At 44.9% G+C, this 21187-nt stretch overlaps 1 protein-coding gene across 2 annotated transcripts in view; it reads right to left on the reverse strand.

The window, feature by feature from the left end:
• POLR1A (RNA polymerase I subunit A) overlaps positions 1-21187 on the reverse strand; it is a 78311-nt gene that overhangs the window by 22308 nt on the left and 34816 nt on the right. For both annotated transcript variants that reach the window (XM_081253850.1, XM_081253849.1), the window contains exons 14-19: positions 18446-18637; positions 6392-6541; positions 5038-5221; positions 2599-2681; positions 2321-2479; positions 502-600 (exon numbers count right to left, since the gene is read on the reverse strand). In XM_081253850.1, coding sequence (XP_081109976.1) covers positions 502-600; positions 2321-2479; positions 2599-2681; positions 5038-5221; positions 6392-6541; positions 18446-18637 — 867 coding nt within the window. The remainder of the gene's footprint in view (positions 1-501; positions 601-2320; positions 2480-2598; positions 2682-5037; positions 5222-6391; positions 6542-18445; positions 18638-21187) is intronic.

Raw genomic sequence — 21187 nt, forward strand, 5'->3', positions numbered from 1 at the left:
TCCTTAAGACCCTCTCAAGGTCGTCAAGATTTTTTTTTAAAGTTGCTAAAGTTTGTGAAAATGCTGTGATACCATTGCAGTAATTGGAAGAGGTAACAAGCCAAAAATTAAAGGTTAAGAAACCTCTAGGACAATGCCTATAGTGTAATACTAAATGAAAAAAGCAGATCATGCAAAATTTCAGGATCTCAGCTAAGATTATAAATACACACACACTGTGTTTATATATAATGTGACTATGTATAATAATACAGTATGTAAGTTTACAATAGGTATCTGTCTGATACACCTCAGTATCTGGATACTTGTATCGGTATCTGTCTATAACACTTCACAGTGGTTAGCGCCTGCACTGATTTCGACATACTTTTGTATTTTTCAGTACTTGACACATTTTGTACGGAATGTGGATCCTTTTAAAAATAGAAACAAATCTGGAAAGTGCCTCCTGCAACTACCCCACCCTTCTGCAAACCAGCCAGCACCCGCCCTGGCTCACACCTGCATGGTATTCACAGTTGAACCTTTGGCTCCAGACTGCACCATCATCTGCAAGTTGTTCTCTGGGAACTGTCTGTGCAGGCCGAAAGGCATGCATGCCTGCAGATGGAACACACGCACTGGTCAGTGACTCACCCTCTTGGGAATCCCAGGTTCAGAAGGTAAATCCAGGATGCAGGAGCCAACACAGACTATTTATCTAGAGAGAAGCGCAAGATCCCATGCGAGGTAAGAAGTCTCATCCGGCATCAACCCTTTGGCTAGAAGCCCCAGAGAGAAGTCTAAAGGATGGCCCAGTACAGCGGAAACTTACACAACATTTTAAATCAACTATACTCCAAAAAAAACTAAAAAAAAAAAAGAGGATGGCCCAGGGTGCTGCGTTCTCTTGACACCTCTGCCAGGAAGCCAGAAAGGAGACGCAGAGCGGTGAGCATCTCCAGTTTGTGATTCTGAAAAGCAGCTGGTTAAAAATAAAACCTAAGGTGGTGCCCTTGGGAACCTGTCCAGCAGAGCATGGCCTGGCCCTGGACAGTAGCAATGATGACCAATGTCTGTGTCACATTTACGTTTCCCAACGTGCTGCCCAAGTACCAAGCAGGAGGCTCACCTTGGCTCCTGGGCCAGTGGAAGCGGGCAAAGCCCCCAGGGGGACCAGGGAGATGCTGAGGTGGGGGGAGCTCTGAGTCTATCTAAGCTTCTGCCTAGGGTTGCAGAGACCCAGCCCCACACAGGAGAGGCAGAGTGGATGGGAAGAGATGGAGGAACAAGAAATAATCCTAAGATGCTTCTGAGACAATGCCCCACCTGCAGCATCCCCAGTCAGCCCTAGAAGCTGAGCCTCCTGGTTTTCACGCGGTGCTGGAGGGCTCCTCTGAACCACGCCTCTCAAGGACGGAACTGTACCAACAAGGTCTGCATTCTTGGCAGCTGAGGGGATGCTGACAGCCAGTCAGAGGACTCCAGGAGCAAACACTGACTTCTTTTGGGCACTGGCCATGCCTCCCTCCCTCCTCCTCAGGTGGGGCCTCAAGGCCCAGGAGGCAGGGTGAGGGCCAGGTGGGTTCCTTCAAGCCGCAGGATTGGGAGCCCCAGCTCTGGGCTGAGAAGGCGAGAGAACGGGGTCTGCCACCCTGGCTTGTGCGGGGACGTCCCTCTCCTTTCTCAGCTGCGCAGGAAGGGGCTTTGGAGGACTGGCAGGGCGCTCACCTGCTCTTCCCATCCCCACCCCCCTGGGGGAGGACACCTGGCTCAGACCGTTCACATCACACAAGATCTCACAGCAAGTCCGCGGCAGAGCCGGGATTTGAACCCAGGCCTTCACCCCTGGGTCCCCCATACAAGCAGCCCTGGTGGTTCTGATCCTTCATTCTGCCCCTCCACCCTGCAGTGGCCCCTGGGAAAGATTTCTTCCATCCCCTTTAATGCAGTTACCCCAAAATACAAACATTTAAAATGAAAAATAGTGGGGAATTCCCTGGTGGTCCAGTAGTTAGGACTTGGTGTTTTCACTGGTCGGGGAACTAAGACCCTACAAACTGTGCGTGGTCAAAAAACCAAAAAAGGAAAAAAGAAAAATAGTGCAATGCCTTCTTTCTCAGCATTCATCAAAGACCCTTCCAGACCCCAACAGGGTGAGGGAATGAAGCCCTTGGCTTTTCAAAACGATCAATTCTACTCGCCCCACCTCACGTCTCACCTAGTCAGCTATTAAACAGCCAAATTGCTCCAAAGAGCCCAGAGTGAGAATCAAAATGTAATTTTTTTAAAGACCAGCATTCAAAACGGTGGTGGTAAGTGCACACACTGCTGGACGAACCTTGTTAATTTCATTGCTGTAATGGTTCACTTCCTCCTTGAACTTCAGATCAATCATGTTAAAATCCCTCTGGTCTTTGCCCAGATGGGCATCCTGCCACTTCCCTCGGACCTCATCACACGATGCCACTCCTGGAAGGTTTAACGCAGCCCTGACAGCCTAGAATGAGAAAAGGAAAACGTCGAAGGCTGCAACCAAGTGAGGAGGGTGTGGGCTTCATCTCGTTGGAGCCCAGCCAACCCTCTGCGGCAGGCAGTAGCCACCCAGGCCCTCCTCACCCGGGGTCCACAGTGGGTGGACTCTTCAATGATCCTGTGTCTCCTGACATCTGCCTTCGGCTTGACCAAAATGTCTTCCACGCCTGTGAAGTGAAATAGACAAGCTTGGATGCGACTCGGCCTGACTTCTCACCAGGCCGTGACCTTGGTGAGGTCAGGGCACGGAGCACGGTGCCACGGATGAGGGAGCACCTGAATAATCATGGTGACATTCATAACGCCATTAAGAGACCTGCTACCATCTCTTAAGGGCTTACCCTTTTACAAATGACAAAACTAAGGCTCGAACTTGAGCCCAGAGTTACAGAGGCAGAAAGTAAACCCAAGCCCACGTCCCAGACTTGTGCTCTTAGCCACCAGCTGTACTCCCTCCATTCAATAAAAACACGTTGGATGGATGGGCTAGAGGTGAAGATGAGGTTTTGGGTGAAAAACTGAGTTTGAGGAAAGAAGAGAGGGAGGGAGAGGACATCCTAGTTTTGACTCCCAGAAGTCACACTTCGTAGGGACCAGCCTATATGGTTGTGAGAATGTGTGTGCAGGCACACACACAGACATGCTCAAGCCTGGGTGACAGGGACCACCACCGCAGGGTCCCCTTCATTGCACTGGAAGGAGGAAAGCCTGGGTCACTTCAGTCAAGCCTGTCCTTCTGGCTTCAAAGGGCTGAGGAATTCCTCACCTTGGGCAAGAAGTCTTCCCACTTTCTCTTTCAATGAACTATTTTCTGTCTACATCTGAGAGCTACTGGACTCCAAAGTCCCTCTGCCAATGTCTGAGTGGGAAGGGAGACAAACGCTGCACTGTTCCAAAGCTCGGCTAAGATGGCTGGGACTCCCACATGCAAAGTCCTGGAAGCTTGAGAGCCTCTAAAGAACTTGTGTGAGCAGGAGGGGAAAGAAACTGTCCCTCTGTGGGGAAGCCACAACCATGAAAGTGGGCCCTTCCATGGGGTCAGCTCCAGACCGCCTTGCCGTCCCTCCAGTGACCTCCGGCTGCGAGTGCTAGAAGGCACCATGGCTAGCCCGGCTTCCCCTCTGAGCTCGACGCCCAGCTTGGCCCTGCGCCCTCTCAGTCTCTCGGCACCAGATGGTCTTTGCACTTTGGCCAATTTCTCCTTGTACCATGTGCTAAGCAGAGCTGCTTGTTAGGTTTGGTCCTCGTCACTGTCTGGGTGTGGGATCTTCCTGCAGTTTTCGCTTTTAAAGATATTTGTTCAAGGGTGTTCATCCCAGCAATATCGTGAAAACCAGGAAAGAGCTTAAATGTCTAATAACAGGAACTGGTTAAATAAGCTACGGTACATCTACACAAGTAGAAGAGTCTGTAGCCACAGACCTGAGGATGTCGGTTTATATTTGCTCACCCAAGAGGACATTTATAAAACACATCTGCAAATGGAGGGTGGGGAGCAGGTTACAAAACACTAGGTAGTGTAGGATCCCCTTTTTTCTGAATGTATTTGCACTCGGAAAGTCTAGAAAGACACACATCAAATCGACATTGGTGGTTATCTCTGGCAGTTGAATGCTGGGTGATTTTAAATTATTTTCACACCTGTACTACATTATTTTGACTTGTCCACAATCAATATAAATTATACAATTATGCAGGCCCCGCTGCAGGCCGACGAGCAAACTCCAGCTGCGGCAGGCCCACCGGCCCCGTGTCTACACGCCAGCCAGTCCACGGACACAGGGTCTCAGCCCCACCGCTGCTGGTCTCGTCGGCTGGACGATTCCCACGCTCACTGGGGCTCCTGCTCAGCACGCAGCCCGTCATCCATTCCTCACAGGAAACTGCCGAAGGGCTCGGACTCCGCTCTGTGCACCTGGAGACACGCTGCCCTGAATGAGCTCGGGGCACAGAAAGTATCTGCACACTTGTTTTCTCTACCGAAGGCAACTTCCTCAACAGCGGGCTCTCATTTCCAGGGAGGAAGCCCGGGAGTTCCTCTTTCTATCTTAGGATCACCTGACAGGTCTGCCCCAACATGGTGTTTCCAACCTCACCTGCTGCATCGGGAGGTGCAGGCAGTTCTGACAACAGGGAGGACCCTAGGTGGAGTGCGGAGGATTCTGCACTGGAGGATTCTGGAAGGGCACTTGCAAGAGAGAATGGAGGTGAGTGTGAGTGTGAAAACATCGGTCTCGGGGACCGAAAACCAGAAAGGGTGGGGTTGAGAAAGAGACAGAATGGACATGGAGATGGGGGTGCAGGGGGGTGTCATTCTGTGCTATGTGAAGAAACATGGGGTTGGGGGGCGGGGGAAGCACTGAGAAGGAGCAAGGCTGTGAAGTGTCGCTGGTGGCCGAGTGAGGACGCCTTTGTGGAAGGAGCCCGGCTGTTCCCCAGGAGGCTGCTAGGAGAGCCGGGGAGACGTGCTGGTGGGCATGCTGGCCAGGGGAGGGGGCCCCAGGGCCACCTGCCCACACTCACCCAAAGTGAAGCCTCTGTAGAGCTGCAGGTAGGCGGTGAAGAGGCGGGCCAGGCAGGTGAGAACCTTGCCGCTGGTCTCCCCACCGTAGATCTCGTAGCAGCAGTGCACCAGGCCGTAGGCAGAGCTCCCGTAGTGCGCCTTGTCCAGCACCCCGCAGAGCAGTTCCCCTTCCCTGATGACCACCTGCAGAGGGACGGCCGCCAACGCTGGGCTGGAGGCAACGCCTCCTGTGTGAGGCCCCCAAGCCCACCCCATCTCGTGTCTTGTTAACCTTACTGTAACCTGCCTCAAGCCCTTGATGCAAAGTACACACACACACACACACACACACACACGACATTTCAGTGTGTTCTTATGCCCCCTGCTCCCTCCACCATCCGTACTGACTTAAAGTCAAGGATCTGGGCTTCCCTGGTGGCACAGTGGTTGAGAATCCACCTGCCGATGCAGGGGACACGGGTTCGTGCCCCGGTATGGGAAGATCCCACATGCCGTGGAGTGGCTGGGCGGGAGAGGCCACAACAGTGACAGGCCCGCGTACCACACACACACAAAAAAAGTCAAGGATCCTTGACAAAAACCTTGTGGCTGGAGATGAGAACACCTAGCGTCTAAACTTCATAACCGTGACCTTGGCCCAGGTACTCCCTTCCTTGTACCCTGGGAATAAGAAAAACACCACCTTTTAATATCATTTACGGCCTGAATTTGCACTTCTGTAAAGTTGGGTTCAAGCCTTAGAAGCTAATTCAAGGTGCCACACACGTTAGCATATAATCTAGGAAGGGAGAGAAGATGGGCAGCTTGGGTTCCAAATGCAGGCGTGTTAATGCGTGGTAGACCCCGTGACAAGGCACTTGTGAGCCGGGGCCTGGGGATGCTCCCCCACCGAGAGCACACAGAGGCCTTGGCCATCTTTAGCCTGTTGCTCTCCTGCGGCAGTACTGTGCCCCCCCCGCCCCCCCGCCGTGTGGCTGCCCCCGAGGCCTGGTTCCTAAGCACGGAGCTGGGAGGTGTGAAACCTCACAGCAGCGTAATGATCTTCAGCCTGTCAGGGGTCTCAGGGGAAAACACAGGGTCTGCATTTCCAAGCTTTGCTGAGTCAAGTTCAGAGGCCTTCTGCCAGAGAAGCCTTGCCGTGCTGGTTATGAGTTTTACACTGAGAGTCAGATGCTAAGGGTCCACTCTGACTCTTTCCAAAACCGAAGTCGACACAGTTTGGGCACAACTCCTTCCCCTCAGGCACGACTCCTCTTTCTGTGCATGTGTCTCCATTTCTCTGTCTTGATTTTAAATCAAGCTGCCTAAACCCGGGACTAGAAGTCTCCAACCCATACAGCTGGGCAGCCGTACCTGGGACTCGCACATGGAGTCGGGGTTAAAGCCGGGGACGGGCCGAGGAGACTCCTTCACCCAGGCCTTCCCGCCAATCTTCGCCTTTCCTGACAAGTTCAGTGGGATGTGATCCTCTGGGATTATGTTGATGAGCAGCGTGGACACAACCTGGAAAGAAAAAAAGAAGACAAAGCTGATGGCGGGAAGAAAAGCTGAGATGTTCCCTTTTGGGACCTCCTGTCCCTCTTCGTCCTGAAAGGCAGACAACTCCATTCTGGTGAGCTGTAGGTGAAGCAGAAAACAAGCAAAAAAACCCCACCACCAACAAAAAAGGGACAGTTTCTTGTCTGTGGGACAAGATCTCGGTTTTTACTTGTCTGCTTACATGACTTAGGAGGGAGTTTAGGATTGGAAACAAACACATACCACTAAGAACTTCACTTCTTCTTAGAGTGAACAATCCCCTAGACTTGAAATTAAGTTCTGGAATAGACCAAAGGAAGAAAAGGAAAATAAACTGCTGTGGGATCACAGTAGAGAAAGATTTAAATTTGTATGTGGTTTAAAAAAAAAAAAAAAAAAAAAGGAAAACAAAGACAGCAGGGTTGAGAGAGATGACAGGGCTCGTAACACTGCCCTCCGCCAGGGAAAGGCAGCTCTGACCCGTGAGCCCCAGGACTGAGGCAAAGGTCCAAGAACACTCGTCAGAGGCATCCTTCTCTCATTTTCAGGCCACATCAAAACAGATGACAATTATCACATACAGTTAGTAATGTCCTCCCACAGAACAGTGCTGACTTTCTGGTGGGCACCAAAGAGGAAAGGATATACAGACTAAGAATCCAGAGTTTTCCCTCTGAAGAGCTTCACAGAGGAGGCCCGAGGTATGTGACTGAGAAGCAGGCTGCAGTGAAGCTTTGGGGATAAGGGGGTGTCCCAGGGTCCACTCCATCACTGACGGGTCGTGGGCTGGGGGGCAAAGGGTTACGTTCTCTTAGCCTTAGCATTGCTCACGTGTAGCACAGAGATGAGATCCGTTCATTCATTCAGCAATTATACATCGAGGGCTTACTTTGAGCCAGGCGCTGGGGGCGTCATGAATAAAACAGTCTCTGCCCTCAGTGGGGCCTCCAATCCCGAGTGGATCCACGCTTTGGAGGAAAATAAAGCGGGGAAGGAGGACCCAGAATAGAGCAGGGGGAGAGAGTACCTGGGATTTTACGTAAGATAGGCAGGGAAAGCCTCACCACGAAGGAGAAGGGAGCCCTGCAGAGATCAGATCATGCGTTTTGGGCAGAAGGCTTTTCGTCTGAGTGAGAAGGAAAGGTAACTGGAAAGTTTTGATCAAAGGAGTGACGTGCTCAGATTTAACTTGTAGCAGGATCACCTGTTCCAAATACATTCCTGGTCTGGACTTTGAAGCTAAATAAATGCTGCAAAGAATAAGCCTCCCAAGTGAGACTGATAAGAAGGATTGGCACTTTAGAAGCAGCTATTAAGGCATCCTGAGTGGGGAGCACATGGGACGTGTGTGAGGTCTATCACAGGGCGCGCTGGCGGTGTGATTGCTCGGCCACCCAAGGGCTCCCACACAACTCACTTCTACACAGCTAATACCAGAAATAAATTTATTTGACTGGGATTAATTATGGCTACTGAAAGGCCGGGGAGTCCTTCCCCTGCCCAATTGGGCCCATCAGTATGGCCATCCACTCAATACACGACTGCCAGCAGGAGGCCAAGAGAGACGATTTCGCAAACAGCTGCTCCACAGGGAAGCCACATGGGGACAGCCATACCTGGGGATGACCACGGGTCAGCTCCACAGAGGCCAAGAGCACGCATTCCCAAAGACGCGGCAGGCTGGGGGCAGGCAGACCGGTCCGACAGGCCCAGGGCTGAGGAGGGGCTGGGAGCCATCAGCTGGCATCAACAGCTCTTTGTGTGCCTGTGCCCCACAAAGAAGTATCTATATGTGCACAGTGGGGTCGGGGCAGCTACGAGAGCAGCTGTCTTTTCATGCGTGTGCTCTGGGAACCAGGGACAACTGGCAACAGCATCGTTAAAGAGAGCAGACAACAGTCCTTGTTACCCCTCAGAAAATGACCAGGAAGGTCATGGCCCCCGCTCTTCACAAGGCTGGCACCGCCAGGAGAGGGGGTGAGGAGTAAAGGCAGGAGGGTGACTTCCCTGGGATGCTGACCACAAGCTGCACTTCAACCACAGTGTCACATGCCCAGTGGGGACCGCCAGCTGGGCACAGTCAGGATGGAAAATCTGAGAGAAAGGTAACATATGTATCCCACCATTCTAAGGACAGGGAGATGTGACCGGCCACCTAATCTGTAAAGGCAAGGGGGCAGTAAAAGCATTTGACAATCTCAATACCCTTTCATGATAAAAACACTCAACAGACTAGGAATAGGAAGGAAATCATCAACCTAATAAAGGGGAGGCGTCAATGAAAAACCTACATCTACCATTTTCAGTGAGCAAAGACGACGCTTTCTGCCTAAGATCAGGAACAAGAAAAGAATGTGTGCTCCTGCCACTCTGTTCAACAGAGGTTCTAGCCAGGGCAATCAGGCATGGAAAGAATAAAGCTGCTTTCAGATTGGAGAGTAAGAATGAAAACTACCTCTAATTGCAGATGACATAACCTTATGCAGAGAGAACCCGAAGGAATCCACAAAAAATTATTAGAGCTACTAAATGACTTCAGCAAAGCTAAAGGATATAAGATCAACATTCAAAAATCAACCGTAGGGCTTCTCTGGTGGTGCAGTGGTTAAGAATCCGCCTGCCAATGCAGGGGACATGGGTTCGAGCCCTGGTCTGGGAAGATCCCACATGCCACAGAGCAACTAAGCCCGTGTGCCACAACTACTGAGCCTGCGCTCTAAAACCCGCAAGCCACAACTACTAAGCCTGCATACCGCAACTACTGAAGCCTGCATGCTTAGAGCCCATGCTCTGCAACAAGAGAAGCCACCGCAATGAGAAGCCTGCGCACTGAAACGAAGAGCAGTCCCCGCTCGCTGCAACTAGAGGAAGCCCGTGCGCAGCAACAGAGACCCAACACTGCCAAAAATAAACAAACAAATAAATTTGTTTTTTAAAAAATCAACCATATTTCTACACATCAACAATGAACCACCTGAAAATGAAATTAGGAAAACAATTCCATGTACAATAACATCACGAGGAATAAAATACTCAAGAATAAATTTAACCAAAGAAGTCCAAAACTTGTAAGTGGAAAACAATAACATACTATTTAAAGAAATTAAAGAAGATCTAAGTAAATGGAGAGACATCATGGATTGGAAGACTTCATACTGTTAAGGTGGCAACACTCCCCAAATTGATCTATAGATTCAATGCAATCCCTATTAAAATTCCAACTGCCAGTTTTACATAAGTGACAAGCTGACCCTACAATTCATATGGAAATGCAAGGCACCCCAAATAGCCAAAACAATCTTGAAAAAGAACAAAGCTGGAGGACTCACATTTCCAGATTTTAAAACTTATTTCAAAACTACAGTAATTAGGACATGATATTGGCATAAAAACAGACATATTGATTAAGAGACTAGAAATGAGAGTCTAAAAATAAACCCACACATCTGTGGTTAACTGACTTTTAACAAGGGTGCTAAGAACATTCAATGGAGAAAGAATAGTCTTGTCAACAAATGGTGCCGAGACAACTGCATCTACTGGCAAAAGAAGGAAGCTGGACCCCTACCTCCCACCACATAGAAAAATTAACTCAAAATGGATCAAAGACCGACATGTAAGGGCTAAAACCATAAAACTCTTAGATGGAAACACAGCTGTAAATCTGTGTACCCTTGGATTAGGCAACAGATTCTCAGATGTGACACCAAAAGCACAGGCAACGAAAGAAAAAGTCAATAAATAGGACTTCGTCAAAATTAATATTTGTGTGTTAAAGGGCACTATCAAGAAAGTGAAAAAAACAACCCAGATAATGGTACAAAATATCTGTGTGTCATATATGTGATACAGATCTAATAGCCACAATATATAAAGAACTGTCAGAACTCAACAATTAAAAAGACGAACAACCCGGGGCCTCCCTGGTGGCGCAGTGGTTGAGAGTCCGCCTGCCGATGCAGGGGATACGGGTTCGTGCCCCGGTCTGGGAGGATCCCATATGCCGCGGAGCGGCTGGGCCCGTGAGCCATGGCCGCTGGGCCTGCGCATCCGGAGCCTGTGCTCCGCAATGGGAGAGGCCACAAGAGTGAGAGGCCCGCATACCGCAAAAAAAAAAAAAGAAAAAAAAAAAAAAGACGAACAACCCAATTAATAAATGGGCAGAGGGCTTGCATAGACGTATCTCCAAAGAAGATATTATAAATGGCCAGTAAGCATATGAAAAGATGCTCAATAGTTTTAATCATTAGGGAAAGGTAAATGAGAACCACAACGAAACACCACTTTGCACCCACTAAGATGGTTATTTAAAAAACGAAAGACAAATACGTGCTAGAGTGTGGATGTGCAGAAATTGGAACCCTCATACATTGCTGGTGGAAATGTAAAATTGTATAGCTGCTTTGGAAGAACGTTTGGTAGCTCCTCAAAAATGTTAAACACAGAATTACCATATGACCCAGCAATTTCACTCTTAGCTGTACATTCAAGAGAACCTAAAGTACACATTCATATAAAAACTGGTGCACGAATACTCAATGCAGCCTTATTTATAGCAGCTGAAAAGTGGCAACAAGCCAAATGTTCCATTTATCAACTGGCAAATGAATAAACAAAATGTGGTATAACCATACAATGGAATATTATTCAATCATGAAAAGGAATGAGGTACTGTTCATGCTACGGCATGGATGAATCTTGAAGACATTATGTTAAGTAAAAGTAACAAGCCACAAAAGCGTACCTAACTTGTATGATACCGTGTATATGAGATGTCCAAAACAGGCAAATCAACAGAGACAGAAAGTGATTGCCAGGGAATGGGGGAAGGAGGAATCAGGGCTGACTGCCAATAGGTACTGAGTTTCTTTTGGGGGTTATGGAAATGTTCTGGAATTAGTGGTGATGACTGTACAACATAAAGAATACACTGAAAAAAAAAAAACCCACGGAATTATATACTTACCAAAAATGGTAACTTTTCTGTTAAGTATGAATTACATTTCAATAAAAAAAAACAAGGATGCCAGACAAGATGATTTGAGGTCCTTACCTACACTAATATTCTAGAAGTGCATAATTTACTTTCTGGTCATAAACTATGCTAGGGAGGAAAGATCATACCTGCAACATTCTTTTAAACTGCGAAGGGAGGCAAAATCTACAAGAATTATAATTATTGATTATTTAAATTATTTATATGAAGCCTGTATTGAACTTTAAAAAATGCTCTAAAAATTAAATGGACTTCTTTTTTAAAAATGTTTTGAAATGTGTATACCCTTTAAGCCAGCAATCACAATTCTAGGAATTCATTTAAAACATATATCAACGAAAAGTACACTAGTATAGATATAAGTGGGTGTCCACCACAGCACTGTTCAGAATAGTAAAAAACCAGGTAACAATCTACATGTCTGCCAATAGGAAATTCCCTGGTGGTCCAGAGGTTAGGACTCAGCGCTCTCACTGCCGGGGCCCTGGATTCGATCCCTGGTCAAGGAACTAAGATCTCACAAGCCACTCAATGTGGCCCCAAACAAAACAAAACAAAAAAACCACCACAACAAAACAACTGGACACTCATTAAATGTCTGCCAATAGAGAGACAGTTAAATCAATTATATATATCCGTATTATTGGGTACAACACAGAATGGGTTAAGAAGAATGAAGTCAATCTACATGTACAGACACAGAATGAACCCCACGATACATCATTAAGTGAACTAAATATGTCACAAAGCGATTACAAGAAAGGTTCTGTCAACCTAGCACATGAAAACAGTTAAATAAACTTCATGCTATATTTGGAGTGTGTTAGGGTGGTTCAAATTAAAAATACAAACTGCCTGAAATAATGGGATTCCCTTTGGAGGACCTGGTGGCTCAATTAAAGTAAGCCGTCTTACAGACCAGTTAAAATTGAGGTCGACGTGCCTGAGGATGAGGTAAGTGCATGCCTCAGGCACCAGAATATCATGGATAAAGAAGTGGTCTTAAATACAAGCTCAAAATTCAATGTCAAATTTAATCATGGTTCACGGTTCTCCTGAGTAGGTATAATATGATTCCATTTTTATTTCTTTCCTATGACAGTATGCACATACATGAAGAATGGGATTGGACAGAGAGGAAATTTTTCCTTTTTCCTTTCATATTACTGTCTCTTTATTTATTTATTTTTATAAATTTATTTATGTAATTTATTTATTATTTTTGGTTGCGTTGGGTCTTCGTTACTGCCGCAGGCTTTCTCTGGTTGCGGAGAGCGGGGGCTACCCTTTGTTGTGGCGTGCGGGCTTCTCATTGCGGTGGCTTCTCCTGTTGCGGAGCACGGGCTCTAGGCACGTGGGCTTCAGTAGCTGTGGCTCGCGGGCTCTAGAGCGCAGGCTCAGTAGTTGTGGCGAACAGGCTTAGCTGCTCCGCAGCATGTGGGATCTTCCCGGACCAGGGCTCGAACCCGTGTCCCCTGTATTGGCAGGTGGATTCTTAACCACTGCGCCACCAAGGAAGCCATACTGTCTCTTTATTTAACGAAAAACTTACGTTACTTCTATAGTTAAAAAGAATTTAAAGGGCAGAGATCTAATAAATGAAGTCAGCAAGGTTGCTGAATCAAGGACAATATACAAAAATTAATTGTATTTCTATATACCAACCATAAACAATTAGGAAATTTAAAACATAATATCATCTATAATAGCAATACCTAGGAATGAATCTAATGAAAGATGAACAAGACTTTTATGTCATCGAAAGACATACTGTGTTCATAATTTGGAAGATTCAACACTGGAATGTAATCTCAGAAGAACTCCTCACAGGTACTTTTTTGCAGAAGTATACAAGATGACTTTGAAATTTATATGGAAATTCACAGGGCCAAGAATATTCAAGATAGTCATGAAGAAGAAGAAAGCTGGAAACTTTTACTATCGAAAATCAAAACTTACTATAAAGCTACAATAATTAAGACAGTGTGGTATTGGTGCAATGGGATCAAACTAATCAATGGACCTGAAATGAGTCCAGGAGTGGACCTACACATACACAATTAGTTGATTTACAACACAGGAGATACTAAAGAGCAGAGGAAAAACAGTGGTCTTTTCACCAATGATGTTGTATCAACTGGACAGTCCTATGGGAAGGAAATGAATCCTGACCCCTTCCTCACATCCACAACATCCACAAAATGCAACTCCAGGCAGACAGGAGACCTAAGCATGAATGGGCAAACAATAAAGCTGCTTAACAATGATACAGGGAAATACCTTAATGACCTTGGGGCAGCCAAGTAGTTTTTATACAGGACTAGCCATAAAAGGCAAAGCCTGGTGAATTATATTTCACAAAGAACTTCTGATCATCAGAAAACAGCATTAAGTGAAAGGGCAAAAAGGCCAGCCATCAAGCAGAAGGTATTTGTAATACATATATCTGGCAATGGACTTACACTAGAATATATTTCTAAAACTCTTACCTAGTAATAAGAGAATGGCATAGACTAAAAAAAAAGCAAAAGACTTAACAGGCACTTCACAAAAGGTGAGATCCCAGTGGCCATAAGCATATGAAGAGGTGCTTAACCTCAGTTGTCATTAAGGAAATGTAAATTAAAACCACAATAAGACACCACTACACACCCATTTCAATGGCTAAATTTACACCCATGGGGGAAAAGACAAAAAATAAAAAACACCCAAACGAAATGGGACAATAATATGAAGTTCTGCTGAGAATAAGGAGTAACCGGAACTCTCATGCCCTGCTGGTGGAGGTGTAAATTGCTACAAGCACTTTGGAAAACTGTTTATTAAACTATTTATTAGAGCTGAAGGTAGATCTTATGACTCAGCAATTTGATTCCTTGGCATTTACCCATCAAAATGCATATATATGCTCAACAAAAGACGTGTACAAGAATGTCATAGTAGCCCTATTTGTAACAGCCAAATGAAGACAATCGAAGACAACCCAAATGTCCATCAACGGTAAAATGGACAAATATATAATGGTATATTCATATAATATAACACCACACATCAACAGAAGTGAATAAGCTACTACCACATGTGATGACATGAGTGACTCACACAAAGATATGATTTACTCTATGATCCCATTTATGTAAAGTTCAAGAAAAGACAAAACTTACCTATAGTGTTAGAAGTCAGGTGAGTGGCTACCTTTGGGGAGGGGCAGAAATTGAGAGGGGCCTGGAAGGGCCTTCTGGGGGTGTTGGTGATATTCTACTTTCTGATCTAGGTGATGACTTATGTATTCACTTTGTGAACACTCATTGAGCTATATGCTCGAGATCTGCAGTGACGGGCAAATCTTCTTCCTTTACAAGCTCATTTTCAACAAATGGTGAGAGACTTCCGATTCTTAGGTGGAAAGAAAACCACTCAAGAGGCTGTATAAAATGCCCTGGAGAAATAGCCTAAGACTTAATTTTCTAGGGCAGTACAAATAAATTTCCCAAGCTAAGTTCCTTATTTCCTGATTCAAAACATGGCTTCTCTCTGTAGAATCAGACTGAGTCACTAACAAATTCTTGCGCAGTGCGGTCACTCTTCCCCTTTTCATCTATTTGCAAAGAAATAACAGCTTGTACCAACCTCTCAAAAAACACCGAAAAATCTCAACTGCAACAGAAATAAAACCTGGGCCTATTTTCCAATTCTATTTCATTATAAAATAAGCATAGGCCAGAAATGTTAAACAGTGAAAAGGAAATTATTCCTAACACAAACCAAATTACTCTATCACTTTGATCTTTTTTATGTCAAAGTTTTTGCCCATATACATTTTTAACATGTTCCAACTGTGATTACACATAGAACTGTGTAGTCTATTTCTTCTTTCAACATTATGTCAGAGAATTTTCCAGACAGTTACATAACTTTTTAAAACCACTATTTTAAACAACTACATAATATCTTAACAAATGGATATCCCACAATTTACTTAGCCCCAGTGCTGAGTATCTAGGTTTTTCTAATTTCCACCACTATAAACCACGATGTCATGGACTGCTTTTTTCAAGTTATCTTTGACTATACTTCAGATGATTTCCTTAGGCTGGATTCTCAGACTGAAGGGAATGAACATATTCGTAGCTCTAGATATACAGTCTTTGTCCACCATTTGGTTCTATTTTGAACTCACTGCTTATGTTTAAACAAAATCCTAATAATAAATTCTGGACACTTACTTAAGAATTAAAATCCCTTTACGTCCAAGATAACTTGAGATGACTTAAAAATAAAGACACACAAAAAAGAAATAATAAAAAGAATATAAGTGGACAAATACATATAACCAGCTAAACTGGGGGCTAGCAAACTACAGCCTACAGGCCATATCTGGCCCACCATCTGTTTTTGTAAATAAAGTTAAATTGAATCGCAGTCACGCTCATTCATTTAAGCCTTGTCTATGTCTGCTTTCACATTACAATGGTAGAGCTGAGTAGTTGTAACTCAGAGACTGTATGACCAACAAAGCTTAAAATATTTTCTCTCTGGATGTTACAGAAAAAGCTCACCAATCCCTGAACTAAACTTAACTGCAAAATTCCCCATCTATTCTGTTAAATCAACTTCTGTTTCTGTCCAGGACAGAACGATGGTGACCTGGGTTCACATCCACTGGAAACAACAACAATAACAACAAAAGCAGACATGAACATGAAACATGAGTATAAAACAAAGGTTTTCAATACAGGGACCTTAGGAAATGAAGGACAGGGATCAGCAAGGATACAGTACACTTGAACTATCTGTCACCTGAACCTAACTGACACTTACAGCGCACTCCATCCAACAACAGCGGAATACACGTTACTTTTAAGGACACACAGATCATTTACCAAGACAGATTGTATTTGAAGTCATAAAACAAATCTCAATAAATTGAAAAGGATTCAAGTTATCCAAGGTATGCTCTCTGGCCACAGTGGAATTAAATTTGCCATCAGTAATACAGATATCTGGAAAACCCCTAAATATTTGGAAACTAAATCATGTACTTCTCAATAACTCAGGGGTCAAAAAAAGAGAACTGAGCAAGTATTCTGAAGTGCATGTAAATGAAAATACAACATGCTTAGGGGAAATTTTATATATAAAATGCCAATATTAAAAGAAGGAAAAAAGTTTCAAATCAGTGACTTCTGTTTCAACCTTAAGTAACTAAAAAAGAAAAGCAAATCAAACCCAAAGTAAACAGAAGAAAGGAAATAAAGATCAAGGTGAAATCAATGAAACAGAAAACAGAAAAATAGAGAAAGTCAATAATAGCTGGTTCTCTGTGAACAATAAAACTGACAGACCTCTAAGCAAACTGAGCAGGAAAAAGAGAGAAGACACAAATTACCACTATCAGAAATGAGACAGGGGCCCCACCTTCAGATTCTACAAATAGAAAAGGAAAGTAAAGGAATATGATGAATAACTTTACGCCTATAAATTCAATAACTTAGATGAAATTCCTTGAAAAAACAAAGCAGTAAGGTTCCTCCAAGAAGAAAGAGATAAACTAAATAGCCCTATATGTATTAGAGAAATAGAAATTTTAGTTAAACAAACCTTCCTAAAGAGAAAACTCCAGGTCCAGATGGCTTCACTGGTGAATTCCACCAAACATTTAAGGAAAAAATAATATCAATACTACACAAACTCTGGGGACTTCCCTGGTGGCGCAGTGGTTAAGAATCCGCCTGCCAATGTAGGGGACACGGGTTCGAGCCCTGGTCTGGGAAGGTCCCACATGCCGTGAAGCAACTAAGCCCGCAAGCCACAACTACTGAGCCTGCACTCTAGAGCCTGCGAGCCACAACTACTGAGCTTATGTGCCACAACTACCGAAGCCCGCGTGCCTAGAGCCTGTGCTCCGCAGCAAGAGAAGCCACTGCAATGAGAAGCCCGCGCACTGCAACGAAGAGTAGCCCCCACTCGCCGCAACTAGAGAAAGCCCGTGTGCAGCAATGAAGACCCAACGCAGCCAAAAATAAATAAATAAATTTATTTAAAAAAATACTATACAAACTCTTACAGAAAACGGAAGAAGAGTAAATACTTCCCAACTCATCCTATGAAGCCAAGGTTACCCTGATACCAAAACCAGGCAAACATATGACAAGAAAACCACCTATCAAAATCCCTCATGTACACAGAGGCAAAAAATTCTACACCAAAGTTTAGCAAATACTACCTCATAACCAAGTAAGGTTTATCTCAGGAATACAAGTTGGCTTAGTAACTAAAAAGCAGTCAAGTCCCAGGTCCGCAGATTTAAAGAACTGCAGAGCTGGGAGAGACCTTAGGGCTCATCAACCTGAACCCTTTTGTGTTACAAATGAAGAACTGAGGCTGAGAGAGCCGAGATCACATAACTGATTAAGTATAGTATGACGGTCTGGGTGTTAGAAAGTCCCGGGTTTGAATCCCAACTCTGGCTCCTATGGACTTGGGCATGTAACAGCTTCTCCAAACGTCATTGTCCTCATCTGCTAAATGGTGATAATGATGGTTTCTGCAGCGCAGGTTGGTTGTGAGGGTTAAGTAAGATAACATATTTGAAGCACTCCCAACAAACCTTAACTACTGCTCCCATCAGCACCACCGCCTATTACCACCGTATCTGGATTCTGAGGACACTGAGTTTAAGTTAGAAGCAAAGGACAGAAACTACGCAGCTTACGCACAGCAGACACTCCCTTGAAACCATCTACACACAAAAACCCCATCAAAGAGAGAGTCAGACTATTGTTTGATTTGCCATTTCTGTTTCTGGCCTGGGCTCTCCTGGGAACAAGAACCTCTTTACTGAGTGGCCTGTTTCCGTTTTTTACAGCCACCATTTGTTTTCTCCCAATTACCTGCTTTCCTGTCCACAGCGGACAGGGCTTCAGGATGGCAGGAGGAAACAGCTTCACACGCCCCACTCTGTCTGTGAGTCCTCGGTACACCAGCTCCATATACTGCTCCCGGCTGAAAAAGCAGCCTCGAATGGTCATGTTGGCACCCGAAACCATGTGATCTTGGATCAGCCCTGCCAATGGCTGGCCATCCTACAAACCAAAACAGATAAGAGGAGAACAAAGAAAAAACTGAAGTCGCATTCTAATTCCTAATCCTGTGCTTGGGAGCTGCCCGCTAGCAACGGCCCTCCTTGACATCCCCGTACTGTCCTGTCTCTGAGCCGCACCAGGCCGGTGCTCGGGCTTCCCATCTGGAGAGCAAACTGCCTACCGGAGCACATGACCAGGGCTTCCTGACCAGCTCCCACCTTTGCCTTTTGCTCACTGTTCTGTATCAAAACTGCTGCAAATTCATCCAGGCCCCCTAGGCTTCTCTCTCCATAATCCTATCTGTTTCTAGTTACTCCTGCATATTTCTGGCATTTGTGCATAAATTTGGTCTGGCTGCTGTTAGCTGTGTCCTTGTTTTTATATTTTGGTTTTACGCTTTGATATTTTTCACACATTTCTGGCCTGGTTCTCCTCTAAATCAGTCATCCATTCAACAAATATTTATTGAGAGCCTACTGTATGCCTAGGCACTGGGTTAGACCTTTAATCTACTCCAGTGGCCCAAGCAGACACAATCCTTCATGATGAGAAAGAGCTAGACAGTAAACAAATGACTGGACAGATCCAGTATTGCAAAGAGTTTTAAATACGGGAGGAAAACAACAGGATGGGTCATCACATAGATTTGGGGTGAGGAGGATGGTCAGGAACGGTGTCTCTGGGGGGCAGTACTGCAGCCTGGCCTGAGGAGTGACTTGGAGCGGGCCAGCGCAGGGAGGGTGGGGTTTGGGCCGAGGCTCCTCAAGAGGGTTGTGGAGGGCTTTGACGTGTGTGACTGCACAAGGAAAGAATGCCTGCTGTCAGCGTCTCTTCATAATGCAGCACGTATCCATGGTAGGCTGTTATTCACCAGATGTCAAAACAAGGGCCTTTATAAAAGCCTCAGTTGGGTGGGTACATTCATCTTTCCACAGCCTTTCTGATCCCCAGTCTCCTGAACCCTATCTGCAGGTCTGCCCTCATGGCAACATAAGGCACACTAAAGTAAAAATAGCTGTGCCCACTGACATTCTCTAAGAAGCAGTTTTTGCAACCTTTTCACTGTTTATGGGAACTTGAGAAAAATCTGTGCCTCGGATCTACAGATTGTTATCATTTGCTGATTTGTTAAATACTGCCCAATATTATGTCCATGTTTCATAACTAAGGAACTCACAAATGCAGCCATGGAGAAGCGCCAGGAATTTAACCACATGCACTGATTCAAAGGCTAAAAAGGATGCTTGTCAAACAGTCTCAATACTGTGGCAACGGGCTTTATGTAAACGCAAAGATAATTATTACAGATGAGCTGAATAGGTGGTGCAGATGGAAGGCGAGATCAGATGGGGCACGCAGCCCTTCTTACGAAGCCTCTGAGTTATGAACGTGAATAAAAAAATTACACTCTGTGTCTTAGTCCAAAGACAAGGTCTTATTTTGCTTAGAGGAAAAACCCAAAACAGTATTAGGCATTTGACTCATCCCACAGTCTTTGGGGGCAGATATAGATTTTCCCTTTTGCTTTTTTCCTTTAAAGAACATAATTATAAGTTATGGGATCTAGTCAGTGCCTCTCTCCATCCAGACTTTTCCATGACTAGAAAATTACCATAATGGCTAAACTGCTTTCAGTGCAATAATCATGAATTCTAGGGAGGAATACTGATTAAAGCAATTTACTAAGGGTCTACTTATAGTTCTGAATTTCCTAAACCTGCTTAGGATCAGAAAGACCATCTCTGAATCAAAAACCCAGGTGATTGTCAGCTATCCTATTCCACCTAATATCACAGCAAAATGACAATACAATTGATGTCTTTGGTCAGGATGCTTTGAGAATTAGGGTATTCTGTGACTTGAATTTCGTAGTTAAGTCACAGTCTGGAAATTATGTCTCAAGCCTTGTTAAAAAAACTTCCATGAAGCATTGGCCCTCAATAGATACAACAAACAGAAGAAAAAAATAAGAATCCACACAGAAACATGTAAATGAAAAGTGTAACTGTTTTCTTGGAAAAGAAACAACTAAAGTTCCATTCGTCTCCCATTTTAAGTAAGAAGGACAACCTCCAACCCTGTTAAACACATATAACCAACAATAAAATGAACTTAAATCGGGTACTATGGTTAGTCAAGGAAGAGAACCTAGAAATAGAGAAGAAATAGAATAATGAACAAAGGGAAACAGAAACAAAGGGAAATAAAGACACGCCAAGAAAAATTACCCAAAAATGGCTTAGGAAAACCAGCTCTTGTCCTTTTAGGACTTTGCCAACAAAGTACATGTTTCACTTTTATAACCACTAGCAAAAAAATAACGATTCCACCTCCGCATTCACACTGAGGACTAAACAAAATTTATCAAGAATCAAAAGCTCTTTACCTCTGACAAAAGAAATTGTCTGAGGGAAATCCCTGGCAGTCCAGTGGTTAGGACTCTGCATTTTCACTGCTGAGGACGCTGGTTCAATCCCTGGTTGGGAAACTAAGATCCCAACAAACCGCACAGGCTGGCCAAAAAAAAAAAAAATTTTGTCTGAAAGTAAA

This window comes from Mesoplodon bidens (assembly GCF_964165515.1).
Source record: "Mesoplodon bidens genome assembly, chromosome: 14".
Lineage (NCBI taxonomy): Eukaryota > Metazoa > Chordata > Mammalia > Artiodactyla > Ziphiidae > Mesoplodon > Mesoplodon bidens.